Source organism: Archocentrus centrarchus, chromosome 3, assembly GCF_007364275.1.
Source record: "Archocentrus centrarchus isolate MPI-CPG fArcCen1 chromosome 3, fArcCen1, whole genome shotgun sequence".
NCBI classification, from domain to species: domain Eukaryota; kingdom Metazoa; phylum Chordata; class Actinopteri; order Cichliformes; family Cichlidae; genus Archocentrus; species Archocentrus centrarchus.
In genome coordinates, this window is record NC_044348.1 from 24,742,171 (window position 1) to 24,761,493 (window position 19,323).

Consider the following 19,323-nt stretch of genomic DNA (forward strand, 5'->3'; position numbering starts at 1 on the left):
GATATTTTTACAGTCGTAACTTCTAAATAAAATGTATAAATGCATTGAAACTGTTGAGTCATTGCACCTGTTGTTGAATAACTGCCAGAAGAAATGACACTTGTCAACAGATTTATTGCCAAAAAATTTTAACAGCTTGTGGGGGTTTTATTTTTGTTTTTTTGCTGTACACTTATTTATCTTCAGTTTCACACATCAACTCTCATCTCAGAGAACAAAAGAGACATAACATCACAATTTTTCTTGTAAATACACACCTGCGCACACACAAAAACACACAGGAGGGCCCTCAGTGAGCTGCTGAGTCTTCTGTACCTACTGGGTGTATCCAGACTGCTCTCTGCCCCTCAGGCATCTACTCTCTCGCTACACCTGGTATATGATTCTTTCTCCTGTCAAGTGCAACGATCTTTTCACGGCTGCCAGCACTTAAGGTCACTTCCTTTACTTCAGCCCTGTTTCAACATATTCTGCCTCTTGCTTTATAAAATATGCTGATACAGAATCAACTATACCAAAAAAAATGCAGATGATATTACAATATGTCGGTAATTGTTAGATGCCATGAATAAAAGCACATTTTATATATACTATATTGCCAAAGGTATTCACTCACCTATTCAAATCATTGAATTCAGCTGTTCCAATCACTTCATGGCCACAGATTTATAAAACCAAGCACCTAGGCATGCAGACTGCTTCTACAAACATTTGTGAAAGAATGGGCTGCTCTCAGCAGCTCAGTGAATTCCAGTGTGGTACCGTGATAGGATGCCACCTGTGCAACAAGTCCAGTCGTGAAATTTCCTCACTACTAAATATTCTAGTCAACTGTTAAAGGTATTATAACAAAGTGGAAGCCAATGGGAACAACAGCAACTCAGTCACAAAGTGGTAGGCCACGTAACCTCACAGAGCAGGGTCAGCGGATGCTGAGGTGGATAATGCACAGAGGTCTGCAACTTTCTGCAGAGTCAGTCGCTACAGACCTCCAAACTTCATGTGGCCTTCAGATTAGCACAAGAAAAAGTTGGATGCAGCCAAGCAGCTGCATCCAACTTTTGCATCACCAAGCTCAATGCAAAGCGTTGAATGCAGTGGTGTAAAGCACGCCGCCACTAGATTCTAGAGCAGTGGAGACGTGCTCTCTGGAGTGACAAATCACGTTTCTCCATCTGGCAATCCGATGGATGAGTCTGGGCTTGCTGGTTGCCAGGACAACAGTACTTGCCAAGCCTAATGTAAAGTTTGGTTGGGGGGGGGGGGGGGGGGGGGGGGGGGCTATGTTGCGCGGCTCTTTTTCAGGAGTTGGGCTCAGCTCCTTAGTTCCAGTGAAAGGAACTAAGGAGCTTCAGCATACCAAGATATTTTGGACAATTTCATGCTTTGTGGTGTACAATGTTATTTACATTGTACACCAACAGTTTGGGGATGGCACCTTCCTGTTCAAACATGACTGCACACCAGTGCACAAAGCACGGTTCATAAAGACATGAAAAAACATGTTTGGTATGGAAGAACTTGACTGGTCTGCACAGAGTCCTGACCTCAGCCTGACAGAACACCTTTGGGATGAATTAGAGTGGAGACTGAGAGCCAGACCTTCTCGTCCAACATCAGTGTCTGACCTGACAAATGTGCTTCTGGAAGAATGGCCAGAAGTTCCCATAAACACAATCTAAATCTTTTGGAAAGCCTTTCCAGAAGAGTTGAAGCTGCTATAGCTGCAAAGGGTGGGCCAACATTATATTAAACCCTGTGGATTAAGAATGGGATGTCACTCAAGTTCATATGCATGTGAAGGCAGAAGAATGAATACTATAGTGTATGACATGTTAAAATGACAACCAATTAGCCCAAATGGCAGATTAATAAGTAAATATTACCTTGTTTTCATAATGATATAGCTGTATTGCACAAGTATACACTGTATGCAAAGTATACAGAGTATATATAAAGAGTAAACAACACATGAGTTTAATAAGTGCATGCTGACGGGTTTAAATAGTGTAAAATGTTGTTCTGAAAACCCTATAAGATTTGAGCAGGTGAAAAATCTTTAATGTAAAGCCCATGCATATATTAGAGTATAAAGATTAGCACTTTATTTTAACCCATGTAATCAGGGAAGCTGATTCGCCAAAAAAAAAAAAAAAAAAGGAAGCACTGACACAGGTATGGCAGGCTGCTGCGCTTAAGACAGACCAACCATAGAAGCACTGAGGTCCCACAGCTTCTTGGCTGCAGCATCATCCAGGGCCTGTGGCGCTGGCTTTTTGGGGGCGCAGTCGCTGTACGGTGGAATGAACAAAAGAGAATGATAAATGTGACCAAAATCATGTCTGATATAGTACAATTGCTTGTATTAAAAAAAACTATTACTCTGTAATATTTTTACGCTCAATTGTTATTTATCTCAGCCTCTACTAATATTAGTTGATTGGTACAGTGAAATAATTTTTTTCCACCCCATAACACAATTTATGTCCACAGTCAGACACACTCGCCTGTAGTAGAGGCCGCTAGTGTTTGCCAGGCTCTCATCCACAGCACAGTAGATGGTGGTCTGGGCTCCTTCCCAGGGATTTTTGACCAGCATCATGAAGGTCTTTGCTATTATCTTCTTCCACAGAGGAAAGCTAGTAAATAGATGGCGACCTAACTCTGTGCGGATGACCCCAGGATGAAGACTGTACACTGTTACGCCAGTGCCTAGTGAGGGGACCATCAGAAAAGGGTGTGCATCAAACACCACAGTACTGTTAAAACCATGGCAGCAATGTTCATCAACACAAGGTACAAAGTTAGAAAACATGAACAGGAGGGTGAAATGGTTAACAGTAACATAATGCATATTATACATGTGTCTGAACTCCTATGACACTACCTTTCAGTCTTGCAGCCAGTTCCCTGCAGAAGAGAACATTGGCTAGCTTGCTTTGCCGGTAGCTCTTCTCAGGTTTGTAGTCTTTATCAAGGTTAATGTCATCAAAGTGTATGTGACCTGCAAGAAGTATTTACTGTAGTGTTTAAACAGGTGCAGCATATAAAATTGTTTGTTTGTCTGACATTAGAGACTGAGATGTTACCTCTCTCGTGTGCCAGACTGGAGACAATAACAATGCGACTTGGTGTCGATTTCTTCAGCAGGTCAAGGAGACAGTTGGTGAGAAGAAAATGTCCCAGGTGATTGACACCAAATTGCATTTCAAAGCCATCTTCAGTCTTCCACTTAGGACACATCATAATACCTAACATAAAAATAAATGACTGTACTTATTCTAAGAATCTGTATGGTGGTCCTGCAGAGATGAGAACATGTAACTTCTACTGACTGAGTAATGAAGAACCACTGTAATACCTGCATTGTTGATAAGGATGTCCAAGTGCTCCTCATTCTCCTCCAGGTCTTTGGCCAGGTGTCTGACAGACTGCAGTGAGGCCAGGTCAAGCTTCTTTACCACCACGTTGCCATTCCCACTCTTCTGACGTATCTCATCTGCTGCGATGCGGGCTTTGGTCATGTCCCTGCAGGCCAGGATCACTCTGGCCCCTTGGAAAAATTTTTTTTTTTTTTTAAATAAAAGCAGCTCATGTTAACACCAGAGGATGTGCAATCAAGCACTCACTGACTATATTCAAAACAAAACATTAGATAAGTTTTACTTCAACTTGTGGTTTAGTTTCTTCTCTGTTTACATATCTGTACAGAGATTTAATTTAAATTATTTTTTTAAAGTGCTACACACACACACACACACACAAAAAAAAGAGTGTCAGCAAATGTTAAGTAACTCTTAAGGACCAGTATCCAAATTTTCAGGGAAACTAGTCACTGTTTACCATTTCATACTGCTCTATCACTCATGCATGCATCAGTTATCATACTGTATAATCTCTTGTCCTCTTACATCTCTATAAATAGGCTATCAAAGCTCTGATCATAAGAAACTATAGTGATTGTAAGACTTGCTCTACACAAACTACAGTACTGTGAAAAAGTATTTGTACCCTTCCTGATTTCCTTTGCATATTTTTCACACTTAAAATGTTTAATATCAAACAGATTTTAATATTTGACAAAGATCACCTGGGTAAATACAAAATGCAGCTTTAAATGATGATTTAATTTATTAAAGGAAAAAAGTTATTCAACCCTACCTGGCCCTATTTGAAAAGGTAACTGCCCCCTAAACCTAATAGCTGGTTGTGCCACTCCAAAACCTTAAATTTGAATTAGTTTATTTTTTTTTGCCATTCAGAGATGGACTTGCTGGTGTGTTTCAGATCATTGTCCTGCTGCGTAACCCAAGTGTGCTTGAACTTCAGGGCATGAACTGATGGCTGAACATTCTCCTTCAGGATTTTCTTGTAGAGAGCAGAATTCGTGGTCCCATCAATTACGAAAAGTCGTCTAGGTCCTGAAGCAGCAAAGCAGGTTCAGACCATCACACTGCCATCTACCAGCACACTGTTGACATGATGTTCTTTTTATGAAATGCTGTGTTAGTTTTATGCCAGATGTAACATGACACAAACCCTCCAGAAAGTTCCGCTTTTTTCCCGTCACTCCACAGGATATTTTCCCAAAGGTCTTGGGGATCATCAAGATGTTTTTTGGCAAAAACGAGATGAGTCTTTGTGTTCTTTTTAGTCAGCAGTGGTTTTTGCCTTGGAACTCTCTCAGGGATGCCATTTTGGCCGAGTCTCTTTCTTATTGTTGAATCATGAACTCTGACCTTAAATGAAGTGAGTATCATCTTTAGATGATACTCTGGATTATTTTGTGACCTCCTAGATGAGTTGTTGATGCACTCTTGGAGTAATTCTGGTGGGCTGACCACTCCTGGGAAGGTTCACCATTTTTCCAAGTTTTCTCCATTGACTCTCACGGTGGTTCACTGGAGTTTCAAAGCCTTTCAAATGGCTTTTATAACCCTTTACAGACTGATAGATGTCAATGATTTTTTTTCTCAGCTGTTTCTTTAGATCGTGGCATGATGTGTTGCTTTTTGAGATCTTTTAGTCTACTTCATTTTGTCAGACAGGTTCTACTTTTTTTTTTTCTTAAAGCCTGTCATGTCTGCCAGTTTTTGCAATCGGAATATGATCCGAATGCTCTGGTGTACCAAACATATTTGCTATTCCAAGAATAGCTCTGTAAATTTTCCAATAGGCTACTCTTGTTAATGTTTGTATTTTTATTTTATTTTATTTATTTACGCTAGGCCTGACAGGTAGAAAGGAAAGGGAAGGGTTAAAAAGTGAGAAAGAGAAAAGAAACAAAAAAAAAAACAAAGGGGAGAAAAGAATAATCAAAGAACGGTATACATACATACATACATACATACACACATCCACATATCTATACACATGCATATACATAGTATATGCGCGCACGCACACACACACACACACACACACACACACACACACACACACACACACACACACACACACAAACACACACAGAGTAGACAGGTTCTACTTAAGTGATTTCTTTATTCAACAAGTCTGGTAGTAATCTGGCCTGGTGTGGCTAGTGAAATTGAACTCAGCTTTTCAAATAAATGTGGTTAATCACAGTTAATTCATGACTAAACAAGAAGGGAAGTTACTTTTTCCACATAGGGCCAGGTAGGTTTGGATAAATGAAATCATCATTTAAAAACAACATTTTGCATTTACATGGGTTATCTTTATCTTTAAAATTTGTCTGATGATATGAAACATTTTAAGTGTGACAAGTATGCAAAAATATAAGAAATCAGGAAGGGGACAAATACTTTTTCACAATACAATACAGTCTCAAAGGCAGAGCTTTTTTAAACCCCAACTCTGCAAATTTTAGCTGAATTGAGTAAGTGGAAGAAAATGGATGGCTGAATGGATGGATGGAGAAAAATCCTGGTTAAAATGTGGGTCATAATTGTAACTGTGACACTGACTAGTTGCTGGTTATGAGTATGAAGTCATGTTACTAATCTTATGATCTGTTTGGTTTAGATTGATTGTTTCAGTTACTTCAACTTACCATATACAACATAAATTTTAAACAATTGCACCAATTAATGCCCATCAAGTGACTGGTGGTAGAAATCAGCTTTGGCTCTATACTGTACATACGTACAGGACATGAGACACTGCTTTTGTTTATGTTAGCTGTTTTTCCTGTACCTTTGCCTTACAAATAAACAAAAACACGGGTCTTACCTCTCTGGGCCATGTCCAGGGCCGTCTCCTTCCCAATGCCAGTGTTGGCTCCAGTGATGAGGACTGTTTTCCCATCCAGCGTGGCCTTGCTCCGACACACTCCCCCTGCCATCCATCTGCGGAAGGCCAGCATGCCTACCCCTGACAGAAAAAGACACTTATGATATGAAACAGGGAGTAAGACGACTTTCTGTTATCTTTCCATTAGCCCTTTGCCTACAATATGTTTCGTTCTTGGTTCAGGGATTCTCTCTTTATTAACCACTGGTATTTATTTAATTATGCCGAGTCAAGCAGCGATATAGCACTGATATTTCTAGAAATTCACACCTGTAAGCAGAAGCAAGAATCTGCACTGGCAAAACATTTATCTGAAAAACAAGTTTCTGCCTTAGTGATGTGTTATAGTGAACAATATAATCTGTATACAATCTGAATAGCATAAGAAATCCCCTCCCATTACCATTTCAGAAATCCTACCAAATGTACAAGCTAACATAGTTTAAACAGAATACACTTAACAGAGAAACAGATCTACCTGCAGCAAAGACAACTGTGAGACAAGTTGCATGTCTCTCGGCAAAGTCCTTGACAGCGTCTGCGTAGTTTTGCATAGTTCAAACTATTCTGCAATATAAGGAACTTAAAATTAAATATTAGTGCAAACTTGCTGTTATGGATCTGTTTTTGTAGAAGGAGTAGACGCCAGGCACTGCAAACAACGATGAAAACCTCAAATACGTGTTTACTTCCTTCGTATTTCACGACGATAAACTGGCCGGAAATGGGAGTGTGGTATAACATGACGGGGATTTTCAAAATAAGACGTGTTATCACGTTGACTCGTCGTGGCAACCAATTTACGACATAGCAGCTCTGTTATATTTGTGTGTGTGTGTGTGTGTGTGTGTGTGTGTGTGTGTGTGTGTGTGTGTGTGTGTGTGTGTGTGTCTTAATGGGGGGGCTCGGTTGTTTTGTTTTTTAGCTTTCAAGTACATGAACGTTTGTTTTGGTGTAGTGAGAACATGTGTTTGGTATATTACTGAACAGAACACAGGAGCTCCGAACAGTATTTCTGTGTATACACATGCCCTACAAAACACATCCATCAATAGATAATTGGGTATAATGCAGCAGCTCGCTGACTCATCTATTGTAAATGCAGCAGTTCAGCTTGTGCTGGCATGTCCTAAATGTCAGCTAAATCTTTTTTTTTTAATGCATTGCAAAGTAATGAGTTGTTTATATATTTGTTTAATACTGTGAATTTTTTTCTTTAGTACTGGTAGTGATAGTAGTTACACTGTGCTCAGCAACTTGTACTGAATAGGAACGTCTTCTGTTGTCGGTGGGATACTGTAATTGTTTTTAAGGGATTTATATATAATTTTTTTTTTTTTGTGTTTTAATTCGATAAATATCTCACTGAGACTTTCAAACTAAGACAGCATGTGAAACATAAATTTATAATATATGGTACATAGTTTTAGTGGTCATGCAACATTAATGGATGCTTTTAACTAATGATGAAGTACATTTGTGGTATGAAAATATAATTTTACCAAAAACTTATTTCACTACTCCAAGTAATAAAAATACCTACAAATAAATTTACTTTGAAATTCAAGGTCTACTTATGCCTTGTGTTATTTTACTAAAATGTGTTTCTCTCGCCCAGAAAATGGATGGATAGATGGTTACTTTCCAGGAGCCTCCTTTCAAATGGCGTGCATTTATTTTGAAGGGAAAACTTGTTGCTGTGATGCTGTCATTGGTTAAACATGGGCGCAGCTGGTTAGAGGTATTTTATTCTTCATGGGTCTAAACTGGTATTAAAATGTTATATATTACGTTAGGAGCTTACATTGGGTTTTGTCTGACATTATATTACGTTTGACAGCAGTGGGCTATATTTTCAAACAAAAAATAAACAACGCTTTCCCGGAAGTGCTTTGTGCTCGCGCCACGTCAGAACTACAGACTGTTGCAGCGCTGAAGAACAGCACTGAAGAACGCTGTCTGTCTGCACTTTCTCTTTGTTTTCACAATGCTGTATTTGGCATTCACCTGTTTGCTGCTGTCGAATGCATTTGTGGTGTTTGGGGGGGAGCTCACATTTGAACTGCCTGACAACGATAAACAGTGTTTCTACGAGGAGCTGGAGAAAGACGTGAAGTTTGACATAGACTTCCAAGTAAGTTCCTCTGAAAGCTCCATATGTGCAATGCGTGTATCCAGGAGATCCTGTCAGGCTAATTGTTTAGGTGGGAAATTGACATTTAAGTATTTTCTTGACTTATGTTCCCAGAAAATAACAAGTTGATATGATATTGTTTATATAGTGCTTAATGCATGTTTTTATTGACTTCAGATTGTATATTAACTTTATTAATATACAATCAATTCACATAATATGTTTATCTCAGAGTGCTTTCCATTTTAAAGTAGACTTTTGCCGCATTGTAAAGAGAAATCCAGTGATTTCCAGAGGAACAGCTGGCACACACACCCACATTCAATACGTCAACATATGGCAAAAAGTTACAACTATCTTTGCGTCAGTATGTCTTGTCAGTCTGTGTGTTGATGTGTTTTATTTTCTTTTAGGTTATTTCAGGGGGCAACTACGATGTGGACTGCTTTGTCACCGATCCTCGTGACAACGTCTTGTATAATGAGAAGAAGAAGCAGTATGACAGCTTCTCTCACACCACAACTATGAAGGGAGTCTACAAGGTTTGCTTCAGCAATGAGTTCTCCACTTTTACACATAAAGTAGTGTACCTGGACTTCCGCCATGGGGATGAGGAACCTCTCTTGGAAAGCATGAAAAAAAGCACAGCACTGACTCAGGTAAGTCTCCAAATGTGTCAACTGCAGGGGACACCCTCAAAGGGCCATACTGTGGCCAGGTTTGAGAGGACTGAGGCAGTAGGATGACACCAGGCAAAGAGATAATATCTACAAAAAATGAAGTAGGGAGGTCACAATTCCCCCAAACCAGGGTTTGATTCATACCTTCACTTCTGGGCCATGGTTTGACTTTATTTTTCTCTAGAGGATATGAAGAATAAAAAAATTGGAAAAATGTTTTTTTTATCAGTTTTGTTTTTGCTTGTTTGCTTGTTTTTAGAACAAGCTGGATTACTAAATAATGAATTTCTAGTTAATTTGTTACCTGAACAATATTTAAACATTACAGTTTTCAATGAGATGAGCATGCCTTGAATAGGCATTAATGGCTCTACAAAGGTATGGGAAGATGGAACTGCAATATGATATTGCATATATTTGTATCGTGATTTAAGTCCTGATTTCAGAAATTACATCCCTTAGAAAAAGAGAAGCATAAGAAGCATTTTGACATAAAAAAAAGATGAACACAGACACATTAGTTATGTTGAGTAAGTTAAGCAAAAATAAACAGCTGTAGTGTTTATAGCAAGTGATCTAAGACACTATTTTTAGTGCTTTAGAGATGTGACAATTTTATATGATGTCCACAAGGTGGTGCAAGAGTTATTCATATTAAGGTCTCAAGGGAGACCTTAACCTTACCTCACATTACACAAAACACTCAGAAGAGTTAACTACAAGTACAAGTAAAACAAACTTAACAGAGAAATGTCAGCCATCTTACTGAAGCTTCTGGATTCAACATTGTTGCTTCAGAATAAAACATTTAAATGAGCAAAGATATGCTTGATTTCTCAACAGAGTTTGGAAATTCCTTCATTACAGCTAGTTAAACACAACAAACACATAGCTCAAATATGTAGAATGGTATATAGTTCTATAGGATACAGTATAACACAACAGATATCTTAGATACAGTAAAAAACTGTATTTCAATAAAAAGATAAAGTAATAATAACAATTAAAACCGCAAGCGGTGATATCGGGCCCTCGCACTCTGCGCGCGTCGACCTGTGGCGCTCGTCGACCCGTGCCGCACTCGGAGGTTTTGTGATCGTGATGGGTCTCTAGAAAGTTGAATTCTTTTATAGGAAAAGGTATCTTTTGCTCTCAGGCATAGACGGAATGGAATATTTGGGGGTGTGGTCACGGCTCCAGCATGCAAAATAGGGCATGGGTCTGATTGACTTTTTTGATGGGCTGTTTGTCTAGATGATGTGGAGCCAATTTGGTCTCACTGGGTGAAATGCCCTAGGAGGAGTTCATTCAAATAGCAGGCCTGAAAATGGCAAAAATTGACACTTTCAATTGAAGATGCTGGACTTCCTGTAGGGTTTGGAGTATGGCTCCAAGAGACTTTTTTGTATGTCTTAGGATGTTACATGAGTGTGCAAAATTTCAGAGCTGTAGATAAAATGTAACTCGGGGGCTAGCTAAAAAACATGGTATATTATGATATTTAAAGCTGCCAGTAGGGGGCGCTCTAACGTTTATGGACTTTATGCATATCAATGTGTTCAGGGCAGGAGGCTTATCAAATAGATGAGGATTTTGTAAGGAATGGTGAAAGATATTTCATGTATTTCAGAGCAAAACTAATTCTGTGGACGGTCATACAAATTTTCATTTGCTTCTGTAGGGGGCGCTATTGCGCCTACAGTCTTGAATCTGTAGTTATGGATTCAGCCTGGGTGTGTACATGAGTGATTAAATTTTCAGCCTGATCAGACAAAGCATGTGCGAACAAGTGCACAAACAATTTTGGTGGTGAGGGAGAAAAACAAAGGCCAAATTTAATGGGCTGGTGTGACAAGGCCGTTTAATATTTTGTAAAGATTTCCACAATATTTGATGGGCTACTTGTGTAGATGATCTGGAGCCAATTTGGTGTCAGTGGGTGAAATGCCCTAGGACGAGTTCGTTCAAATAGCAGGCGTGGAAATCGCAAAAATTGACACCTTCAATTGAAGATGGCCGACTTCCTGTAGGGTTTGGGGTATGGGTCCAAGAGACTTTTTTGTATGTCTTAGTATGTTACATGAGCCTGTACATTTTCATACATGTAGATAAAACGTAGCTCCGGGGCTACTCAAAAAACATGCTATTTTAAGATATTCCGAGCTGCCACTAGGCGGCGCTCTAACGTTTATGGAGTTTATGCATATGAATGTGTTCAGGGCGGCATGCTTATCACACCACTGAAGTTTGAGCCAGATTGGGCAAGTTGGCTTTGAGTTACAGCCATTTTTGTGTTCATGGCGAATCATCGAACTTTGCCGTCCCATAAGGGTCACGCCCTTTTGTCAAAAAGTCACAGTTTTGAAAACACAGTAAGTCCAACTTCTTAAGGCTTTCCAGGTGAAATTTGAGATGGTTCTGCTAAACCACCTTGGAGCTGGACCTCCAAGTGTAAAATATGACATTTCCTGTTCCCACTAGGTGGCGCTGCGACTGATATTAAATATTGTCATATGTATGTGTTCAGGGGGGCACCCTCATCCTACTGGAGAAGTTTGATGCACATTGGATCATGTAGGTATGAATGAGAGGCAATCAAAATTTCATGGCGAATGATCAAAGTTCAAAGGGGCATAAGGACCCCTCCCCCTTGGCAAAAACTCACCATTTTCGAGATTTAGATTCCCCTGGGGGTGTAGGTTAGACAAACCAAATATGAAGATGATAACGTCTAAAACCTCTGAGTTATTAGAAAAAGCGTGAGGGCTGCAAATCGCCAAATTTGCATAATTAATTCAAAATGGCGGACTTCCTGTTGGGTTTAGGGCATGGCTCCAAGAGGATTTTTTGTGCGCCTGGACATGATATACATGTGTATGAAGTTTCATTCATGTACGTGAAACACAGCGGTGGGGCTCCAGTTTAGGGGGCGCTAGCGAGCCATTTGGGCGCGCCCTTGCCCGAGCCCATTAAAATACTTAAATTTTCACCAGGTGTGACGCATGCGCAAAGTTTCATGAGTTTTTGAATATGATAAAGCCCCCAAAAAGCCAATTCATTTGCCTGAATAATAATAATAAAAATAAAAAAATAAAAATAATAATAAAAAAAAAAAAAAAAAAAAAAAAAAAAAATAATAAACGAAGCAATTACAATAGGGCCTTCGCACAGTTCGTGCTCGGGCCCTAAATATAGCAGATCAGTAAAATATCTGAACTTCACCAAAGCAAAAGCATAGTTGAAAGTGGTTTGCTAAATGTAGTAAAAACATTACACTATAGCAGACTGAAGTCACTCAGTATAATAGTATAAAGTGTAGTGGACAGTGCAATAAAGAGGTTTACTGTGTGTTAAGAGTTGTGACTGTGCATCTCAGGCCACAGGATAGCACAGTGTTACTGCTCTTTAAATCAAGCAGTGAGACCTGCAGGGTCAAAAATGTAGTAAGTTTGTGATTCCTACCTTCCACTACATGTTGCCTCATCGGTTGCCCTGATCCTGATTGATCTACGTTGTTGTTTCTGTTCTCAGCTGGAGTCGTCTTGTGTCGCCATTCATGAGATCCTGAAAGGGGTGGCTGACTCGCAGACGTGGTACAGGCTGAGAGAGGCGCAGGACCGCACAAAAGCAGAGCACCTGCTGGAGCGTGTGACCTACTGGTCCATCGGAGAAACCGTCCTGCTGTTTGTCATCGGCATCGGTCAAGTCATGATGCTCAAGAGCTTCTTCTCTGAGAAGAAAGGCTCAGTGGCAGCTACCACTTAGAACCCATGGTGTCAGTGTGCCCTCAGAAACACAAGTGAAAGGTTGCTAATGTGAACACAGAAATGTATCTGCAGATTATCGCATACTGTTAGTATTTTCAACAAAGCCTATGGTAAATGGAAAGTTCAAGGACTTTTTTTTTACATTCCTGTCTGATAAAACTTGAATTCCTTTTTTACACAAGTTGTTTTGTTCAACAACTTTCTACTGAAAAGAAACACCACTCGTGTCTCTGTTTAAAAATGCAGTTGACATCTTTCAGCCTCTCAGAGATTGTGATGTTTTTATAGAAGTGCAACAGAAGCCATGCTTAGTTTGATCTGCCTATTAAGTTGCCCAGTTTGCCTTACAGTAGGAACTTTGTGGATTTCCGTCTCCATACCTGCAGCAACAGTTGTGGCACACATAAAAACCAAAGAGAAATTGTGCTTAAATGTTTGTTTTATTTGTTGTATAGAATCTGTTATGTTTATTGTTTCCTTAATTTATGTGTACAAAATCATTATGGGCTATAAGAGTACTGTCTCCCTTATGTCGTTGTTCGTCTCATACAGAGTGCCTTAGACATGTTTTCCTCTTGCAAACCAAGTTAAAGTTTGTTTTAATTTTAATATATATAATCCCTTACATATACATACAATCACTGTTTTTGATTGGATTCTCAGTTTTCATTCATATGCTTTACATTTTTGTCATTGGAAAGACACCAAGTGTAATAGTTTTTTTTTTTTTTAGCACAAAAAGTTTCTTTGGCAATAAAGATTCAATTTGAAGACAAATTTACAAAATCAGAATTGTGTAAACTTGTCTGTGTAGATTCTCAGTCATCCAGGTCATGATAGTCTTAAGCATTTGAAGTGAAGGTAATTGGATGTCTTTTTCAGGTTCCTGAAGGTGTTTCTCACCTCTCAGACAGTTCTTCATTTCGTCTCACATGAGAGGTGAAACATCTTTAAGAACCTGAAGAGATATCCAGTTATCTTTAACTCAAGCACTTAAGACTAATCATGTCAGTAATTTTACAGACATTGTCAGATTATAGAATGGCTCTGAGTGCTGTATTGCTTTTTCAAATCCAGTGTTACACAATATTTATTTTATTTAAAAAAAAAAAAAAACCCTAAAGATTTTAACTCTAACCGTCTTTAATGCTATAGGTCTCCATTATGTTTCTCAAGATGATCTGCTGGAACCCCCAGTCCTAAAGTCCTGCCACATTAAAAATGTTTTTTGCTGTTTGACTTAAATATTTGACCTTCATTATACATAATGCCAAACAGAAATGTTACAAATTAAATAAAAATCCAAGATAAAGTGTCCCAGTGGAGTGTTTGGCCATCACGTGCCAACCAAACAGCTTCTGTGCTTTTTAGCATTAAATTTCCAACCACTCACATCAGGAAAGAAGTGTTTAATTGTTTAATTAAAGGTGATCGTTAAGAACAATTTAGTTGCAGTGAGTGCAAATCGAACAGTCCAAAATTTAGGATTGTTCGATATATATATATATATATATATATATATATATATATTTTTTTTTTTTTTTTTTTTTTTTTTTTTGCAACGTTATCTTTATTATTATTTAAAGAAGTCCATCATTCAGAAGAATGAGAAAACATTTTTACACTTTAAACTATATGTTGTTTATTTATGTTTACTTGCTGGTTTGGGTCTTTTAATGTGAAAGGCCATGCGTCTCTGTAACACAACAGTGCGTGTACGACAAAGAAGGAAAAAGGAAGAGGGGTAAAGTGAACTTGAATTTGAACCGGTGCCGATTTCACTGGCCAATCAGAACGAGGCGGTCTTTCCCCAAGCTGACGTGGATGGAAGTCATTAGCGCCGACGTCCAGCGTCATCAGTTTACCGGACTCTACCGGCATTACGTTCATTCATTAGGAAGTAGGTATAGTCCCAGTGGACAAGTCGGTGACCGTAAGCAATAACTAGTATACATGGCGGGCTACCTTAAATCTCTGACTACCGTGTCGAGGAATGCAGCTGCAGTGCTGTTGCAAAACCCCGCAGTGGTCTCACCGGCTGCCGTCTGCCAACACAGACTGCAACAGAGGAGCTGTAAGTCTGCCGTCGACTACAAACACAACATAATGACGCAAAACTGAACTGCTCGTAGCATTAATATGGTTACCTGCGATACGCTGTGTGGACTGAGTGAGTGTGGGGAAGAGTTGTGCTGTATCGTACGACAACTGGAACTGGAACCCGGTTAAAAAAAACTCGATGTTGCTGTTTGGCAACTATCCATGGGTGAATCATAAGATCCTAGCAATAGTAATGACAGTAAGCCCTCAAATTGAGAGCTCTTTAATTTATCACTAAGACAAATAAAGTAATGACATAAACAGAAGTCAGCATGGTCATGCTGAATAAAATATAAGGAGTTTGTATTCTAGCGTTATGAAATCTGAGAGAAAATATTGTATGTAAGCAAGTCTAGTGCCACCCTGCTTTGGTATTTTAATGCACGTATCCAGGTACAAAAAGGCCTTGACAGGTAATAAATGATATCAAAGCACTCATATATTCCAAAGGTCACTGCCTCAGTGAAACACAGCTGCCAGGAATGTAAAAATGATATGTGGGTGTCTCAGGTGATAAAAGTAAGGCTGATGTCAGATATATTCAGAGTTTGATGGCTGGCTTCCCCCAAAGGAACATGAATTGGAAGACTTGGAGTCAATCAAGAAGTATAATACAAAGTTGTGAATACAGTGTATTCACAACTTTGTGAATACACTGTAACAATCATTTTGATGTTGAGTGTATTCAATACACTCAACATCAAAATGATTGTTACTGTTTAACTAGTGTGCAAACTTAACACCCCCACCCCTAAAACTCATTTCCAGGATCCTGCAGCTGTAAATGACTGAATGTTAATCTAAGTGTAAATTTTTCAGATGCAACAAAACGTATCAAAGTGGACCAGCCGGTGGTGGAAATGGATGGTGATGAGATGACTCGCATCATATGGGAGTTTATTAAAGAGAAGGTAAATCAAACAGTAACTGAGACCTGCTTTGTTTAGGAATCAAAATGTTTGAAATGTTCATTATGCTGCGTGCGTGCATTTTTGTGGTTTCTGTGTGACATTGTCCTAAGGCAAATAACACATTTAACGTCTTGCACAGCTCATCTTGCCCAACGTGGATGTTGAACTCAAGTATTTTGACCTGGGTTTGCCCTACCGAGACCAGACGAATGACCAGGTCACCATTGACTCTGCTTTGGCAACTATGAAACACCACGTGGCTGTCAAGTGTGCCACCATCACCCCTGATGAGGCCAGAGTTGAGGGTAAGTTAGACTCGGTCGTGTTTTAACTTTGTACCAAATCATTAGTGTTAGATGTATTTGGATGTATTTTAATTCTGTTAACTGTACATGAATTAATAATACCTTGTTATGCATCTTCAATTAGCAGAAGCTTTTATTATATTTTGCCCTTAGAGTTTAAACTAAAGAAGATGTGGAAGAGTCCCAATGGAACCATTAGGAACATCTTAGGCGGCACAGTTTTCCGTGAGCCAATCCTTTGCAAAAACATTCCCCGTCTTGTTCCTGGATGGACACAGGCCATAACAATTGGCAGGCATGCTTTTGGAGATCAGGTAGACAAAAAACAACAAAACAAATGTGCATCTTTTCTTTCTATTCAACCCAAAGTGGTACAGTCTCACATACCAATGTGTGATCCCACAGTACAGGGCCACAGACTTTGTCATTAACCAGCCAGGCAAGTTTAAGATTGTGTTTACCCCGGCTGATGGAAGCAAGGAGCAGGAGTGGGAGGTGTATGACTTTCCAGCAGGGGGCTGTGGGCTGGGAATGTACAACACTGATGAGGTAACAATAAGTTTCTTTATAGATTTGGTCACATGAGATGAGATACAAAAAAATAATAGCCAAAGATAATAGATACTTTGATGCTGTTAATCATGCAGGTGTTATGTTTTCTTTGCATAGTCCATCAGTGGATTTGCTCACAGCTGCTTCCAGTATGCCATCCAGAAGAGGTGGCCCCTATACATGAGCACCAAAAACACCATCCTCAAGGCCTACGATGGCCGGTTCAAAGACATCTTCCAGGACATCTTTGAGAAGTAAGACGTGCTTTAAAACGAGAGCAGAGGTATCTGGGAAAACTTCACATGCTTTTGAGGATATCAATTTTATTGCAAGCTGCATATTTCAGCCTGTCACATTCATCCAATTCATCACGACCATAAGCTGAAATGTGCTGTTTTACACAGTACACGATGCTGGAGTTTTAACCTCTTCAGAAGTAAGACACACAGGAGAAGACTGTTAGAGCTGATGCTATTTATGTTGATGAGGAAAACTACTATCAAAATTTTGTACATTAGGTCATTTAACATCCACTAGGCCACTGAATTTGTTTGTCTTTGTTTTCCTTTCAGAAACTACAAGCCACAGTTCGACAAGCTGAAGATCTGGTATGAGCACCGTCTCATTGACGACATGGTGGCCCAGGTCCTGAAGTCCTCTGGAGGATTTGTTTGGGCCTGCAAGAATTACGATGGAGACGTGCAGTCAGACATTCTGGCGCAGGGTAAGTGGATTACAGTTGGATAATGAGAATATTTGCAGAGCTCCCAGTGCTGCATTATTTACATGATTTTGTGAGAGTTTATTTGGTGATGTGATCTCCTTCTGATTCCATGTTTTTTGTTTGTGCCAGGTTTTGGCTCTCTGGGTCTCATGACATCAGTGCTCGTGTGTCCTGACGGCAAGACTATCGAGGCTGAGGCCGCCCATGGCACGGTCACCAGGCACTACCGTGAACACCAGAGAGTAAGTGCCAATGAATCACTCTGCTAAGACTCAGTCAAAGCTTTGACTATGCGTTTAGTGTTGGGTTACAGTGAGGTTTAAGACGTGTTATGTATGAAGTTCTCATGGTTAGCGTTTAAAAGCTAAAAATGTTAGTTTTACTGCCACTAAAATACAAATTTTCAAGCTAATTTCTATTATTTTTGTGAGCTTCTTATGCTACAGACTCAACATGGAAAGTGTTCACACATCAAGCTTTTTAAATAACCAGTGTTAACATTGCTTTATAGGGAAACCCAACCAGTACCAACCCCATTGCGAGTATATTTGCTTGGACCAGGGGATTGGAACACAGAGGCAAACTGGATGGGAATCCCGATTTGATAAAGTATGTTATCTTATTACTACCATTTACTGCCATACTGTATATCTATACAGTTCTACATAATTATAATTTCCATTGCACTGCAAACTCTCTCTCCAGGTTCTGCCAGACTTTAGAAAAAGTCTGTGTGGAAACAGTGGAAAATGGTATAATGACCAAGGATCTTGCAGGCTGCATCCATGGCTTGGCTAAGTGAGACTACATTTTCATTTATAATTCCTGTTTTAGGGTTTTTTTTTCTGCTATTCACACATAAGGACTGATTTTATAAACTTAAAAAAGCTAATCTCTACACTGTCTAACCTCTCCATTGTAGCTGCAAGGTAAATGAACATTATGTCAACACGACAGACTTCCTTGATGCCATCAAGACCAACCTCGATAAAGCTCTGGGAAAGTGAAAAGTTGTCAGAAGACAATAAGAAGATTCTTGTTAACATAGTGGGAAAAAAAGCAGTTTGTTTTTTTGTTTTTTTTTTGTTTTTTTATATATATATCATGTTTACCTTCTGTTTGTATGAATATTTGTATCCAGTTTGAAGCTGTTCACAATTTGTGCCTTTTTTAAAAATTTGTATATTTTTCTTTTCCACTGACTTTCCTATTGCCACATTTGTATTGCACAAATTAGTGAACTGTATGAATAATTATTACTACAAATATTAATTTATTATGGATGTTTTAAAGACATTTCAGGCTTTCTCATTAAATTAGAACATATCTTCAGGGAACAGCAAAATTAGGATATAATTATGTTAATGTCATATTTTGCTCTATCAGCAGGAATATAAAAAGAAATAGTAATCATTTAATAACTGTGTGTACATCATTGCCTTTTTCTGGGTAGCGCTATTATCCTGGGACAGAAAAAACACTTCTCAGGACAGACTCTACAGAATAATTTAAGGGAAAGCTACCACATGCATGTCTATTTCACATTTTAATTTCATGCACTTGCTCATATGAGCTCCTGTCCAGCTGTGCATTCATGCAGAGCTGGATGCTCATTTTGTAGCCATCATATGCGCCCTGCAGTGCATGATGCTGAGTAGTGTTTGTACCGGCAGGGGGCCAAGCCTGATGGGAGCTCTGTCAAAGCTTTTAGCTCTGCTGGCAGTGACTATGTATCACCAGCAGATGCCGACATGGTCACAGTCCTCCAGTTGGCTGCTGTAGTGCCTATGCATTATGTTAGTGCTTTTTATTAAAATTTCTTTAACAGGGGGCTTAAACGTTTCACTGTTTCCCTCTGAAACCGATCCTTGGCTAAA

General features: G+C 39.2%; 3 protein-coding genes across 3 annotated transcripts; 2 read left to right on the forward strand and 1 right to left on the reverse strand.

Moving 5' to 3' along the window:
* Window positions 1–1,280: 1,280 nt before the first annotated feature.
* Window positions 1,281–6,989, reverse strand: LOC115777939 (retinol dehydrogenase 13). Its single transcript, XM_030725966.1, has 7 exons — window positions 6,752–6,989; window positions 6,214–6,354; window positions 3,362–3,553; window positions 3,090–3,251; window positions 2,888–3,004; window positions 2,508–2,712; window positions 1,281–2,291 (listed from the first exon to the last, which is right to left on the reverse strand). The coding sequence occupies exons 1-7, from the start codon at window positions 6,825–6,827 to the stop codon at window positions 2,195–2,197; spliced, it is 990 nt and encodes a 329-aa protein (XP_030581826.1). The 5' UTR covers window positions 6,828–6,989; the 3' UTR covers window positions 1,281–2,194.
* A 1,062-nt stretch (window positions 6,990–8,051) lies between these two features.
* tmed3 (transmembrane p24 trafficking protein 3) lies at window positions 8,052–14,245 on the forward strand. Its single transcript, XM_030724654.1, has 3 exons — window positions 8,052–8,407; window positions 8,821–9,066; window positions 12,619–14,245. The coding sequence occupies exons 1-3, from the start codon at window positions 8,261–8,263 to the stop codon at window positions 12,850–12,852; spliced, it is 627 nt and encodes a 208-aa protein (XP_030580514.1). The 5' UTR covers window positions 8,052–8,260; the 3' UTR covers window positions 12,853–14,245.
* A 439-nt stretch (window positions 14,246–14,684) lies between these two features.
* LOC115776858 (isocitrate dehydrogenase [NADP], mitochondrial-like) lies at window positions 14,685–19,148 on the forward strand. The gene is made up of 11 exons (XM_030724648.1): window positions 14,685–14,928; window positions 15,774–15,865; window positions 16,005–16,170; window positions 16,324–16,484; window positions 16,576–16,719; window positions 16,840–16,976; window positions 17,295–17,446; window positions 17,576–17,688; window positions 17,958–18,055; window positions 18,152–18,244; window positions 18,369–19,148. The coding sequence occupies exons 1-11, from the start codon at window positions 14,808–14,810 to the stop codon at window positions 18,451–18,453; spliced, it is 1,362 nt and encodes a 453-aa protein (XP_030580508.1). The 5' UTR covers window positions 14,685–14,807; the 3' UTR covers window positions 18,454–19,148.
* The last annotated feature ends 175 nt before the right edge of the window (window positions 19,149–19,323 follow it).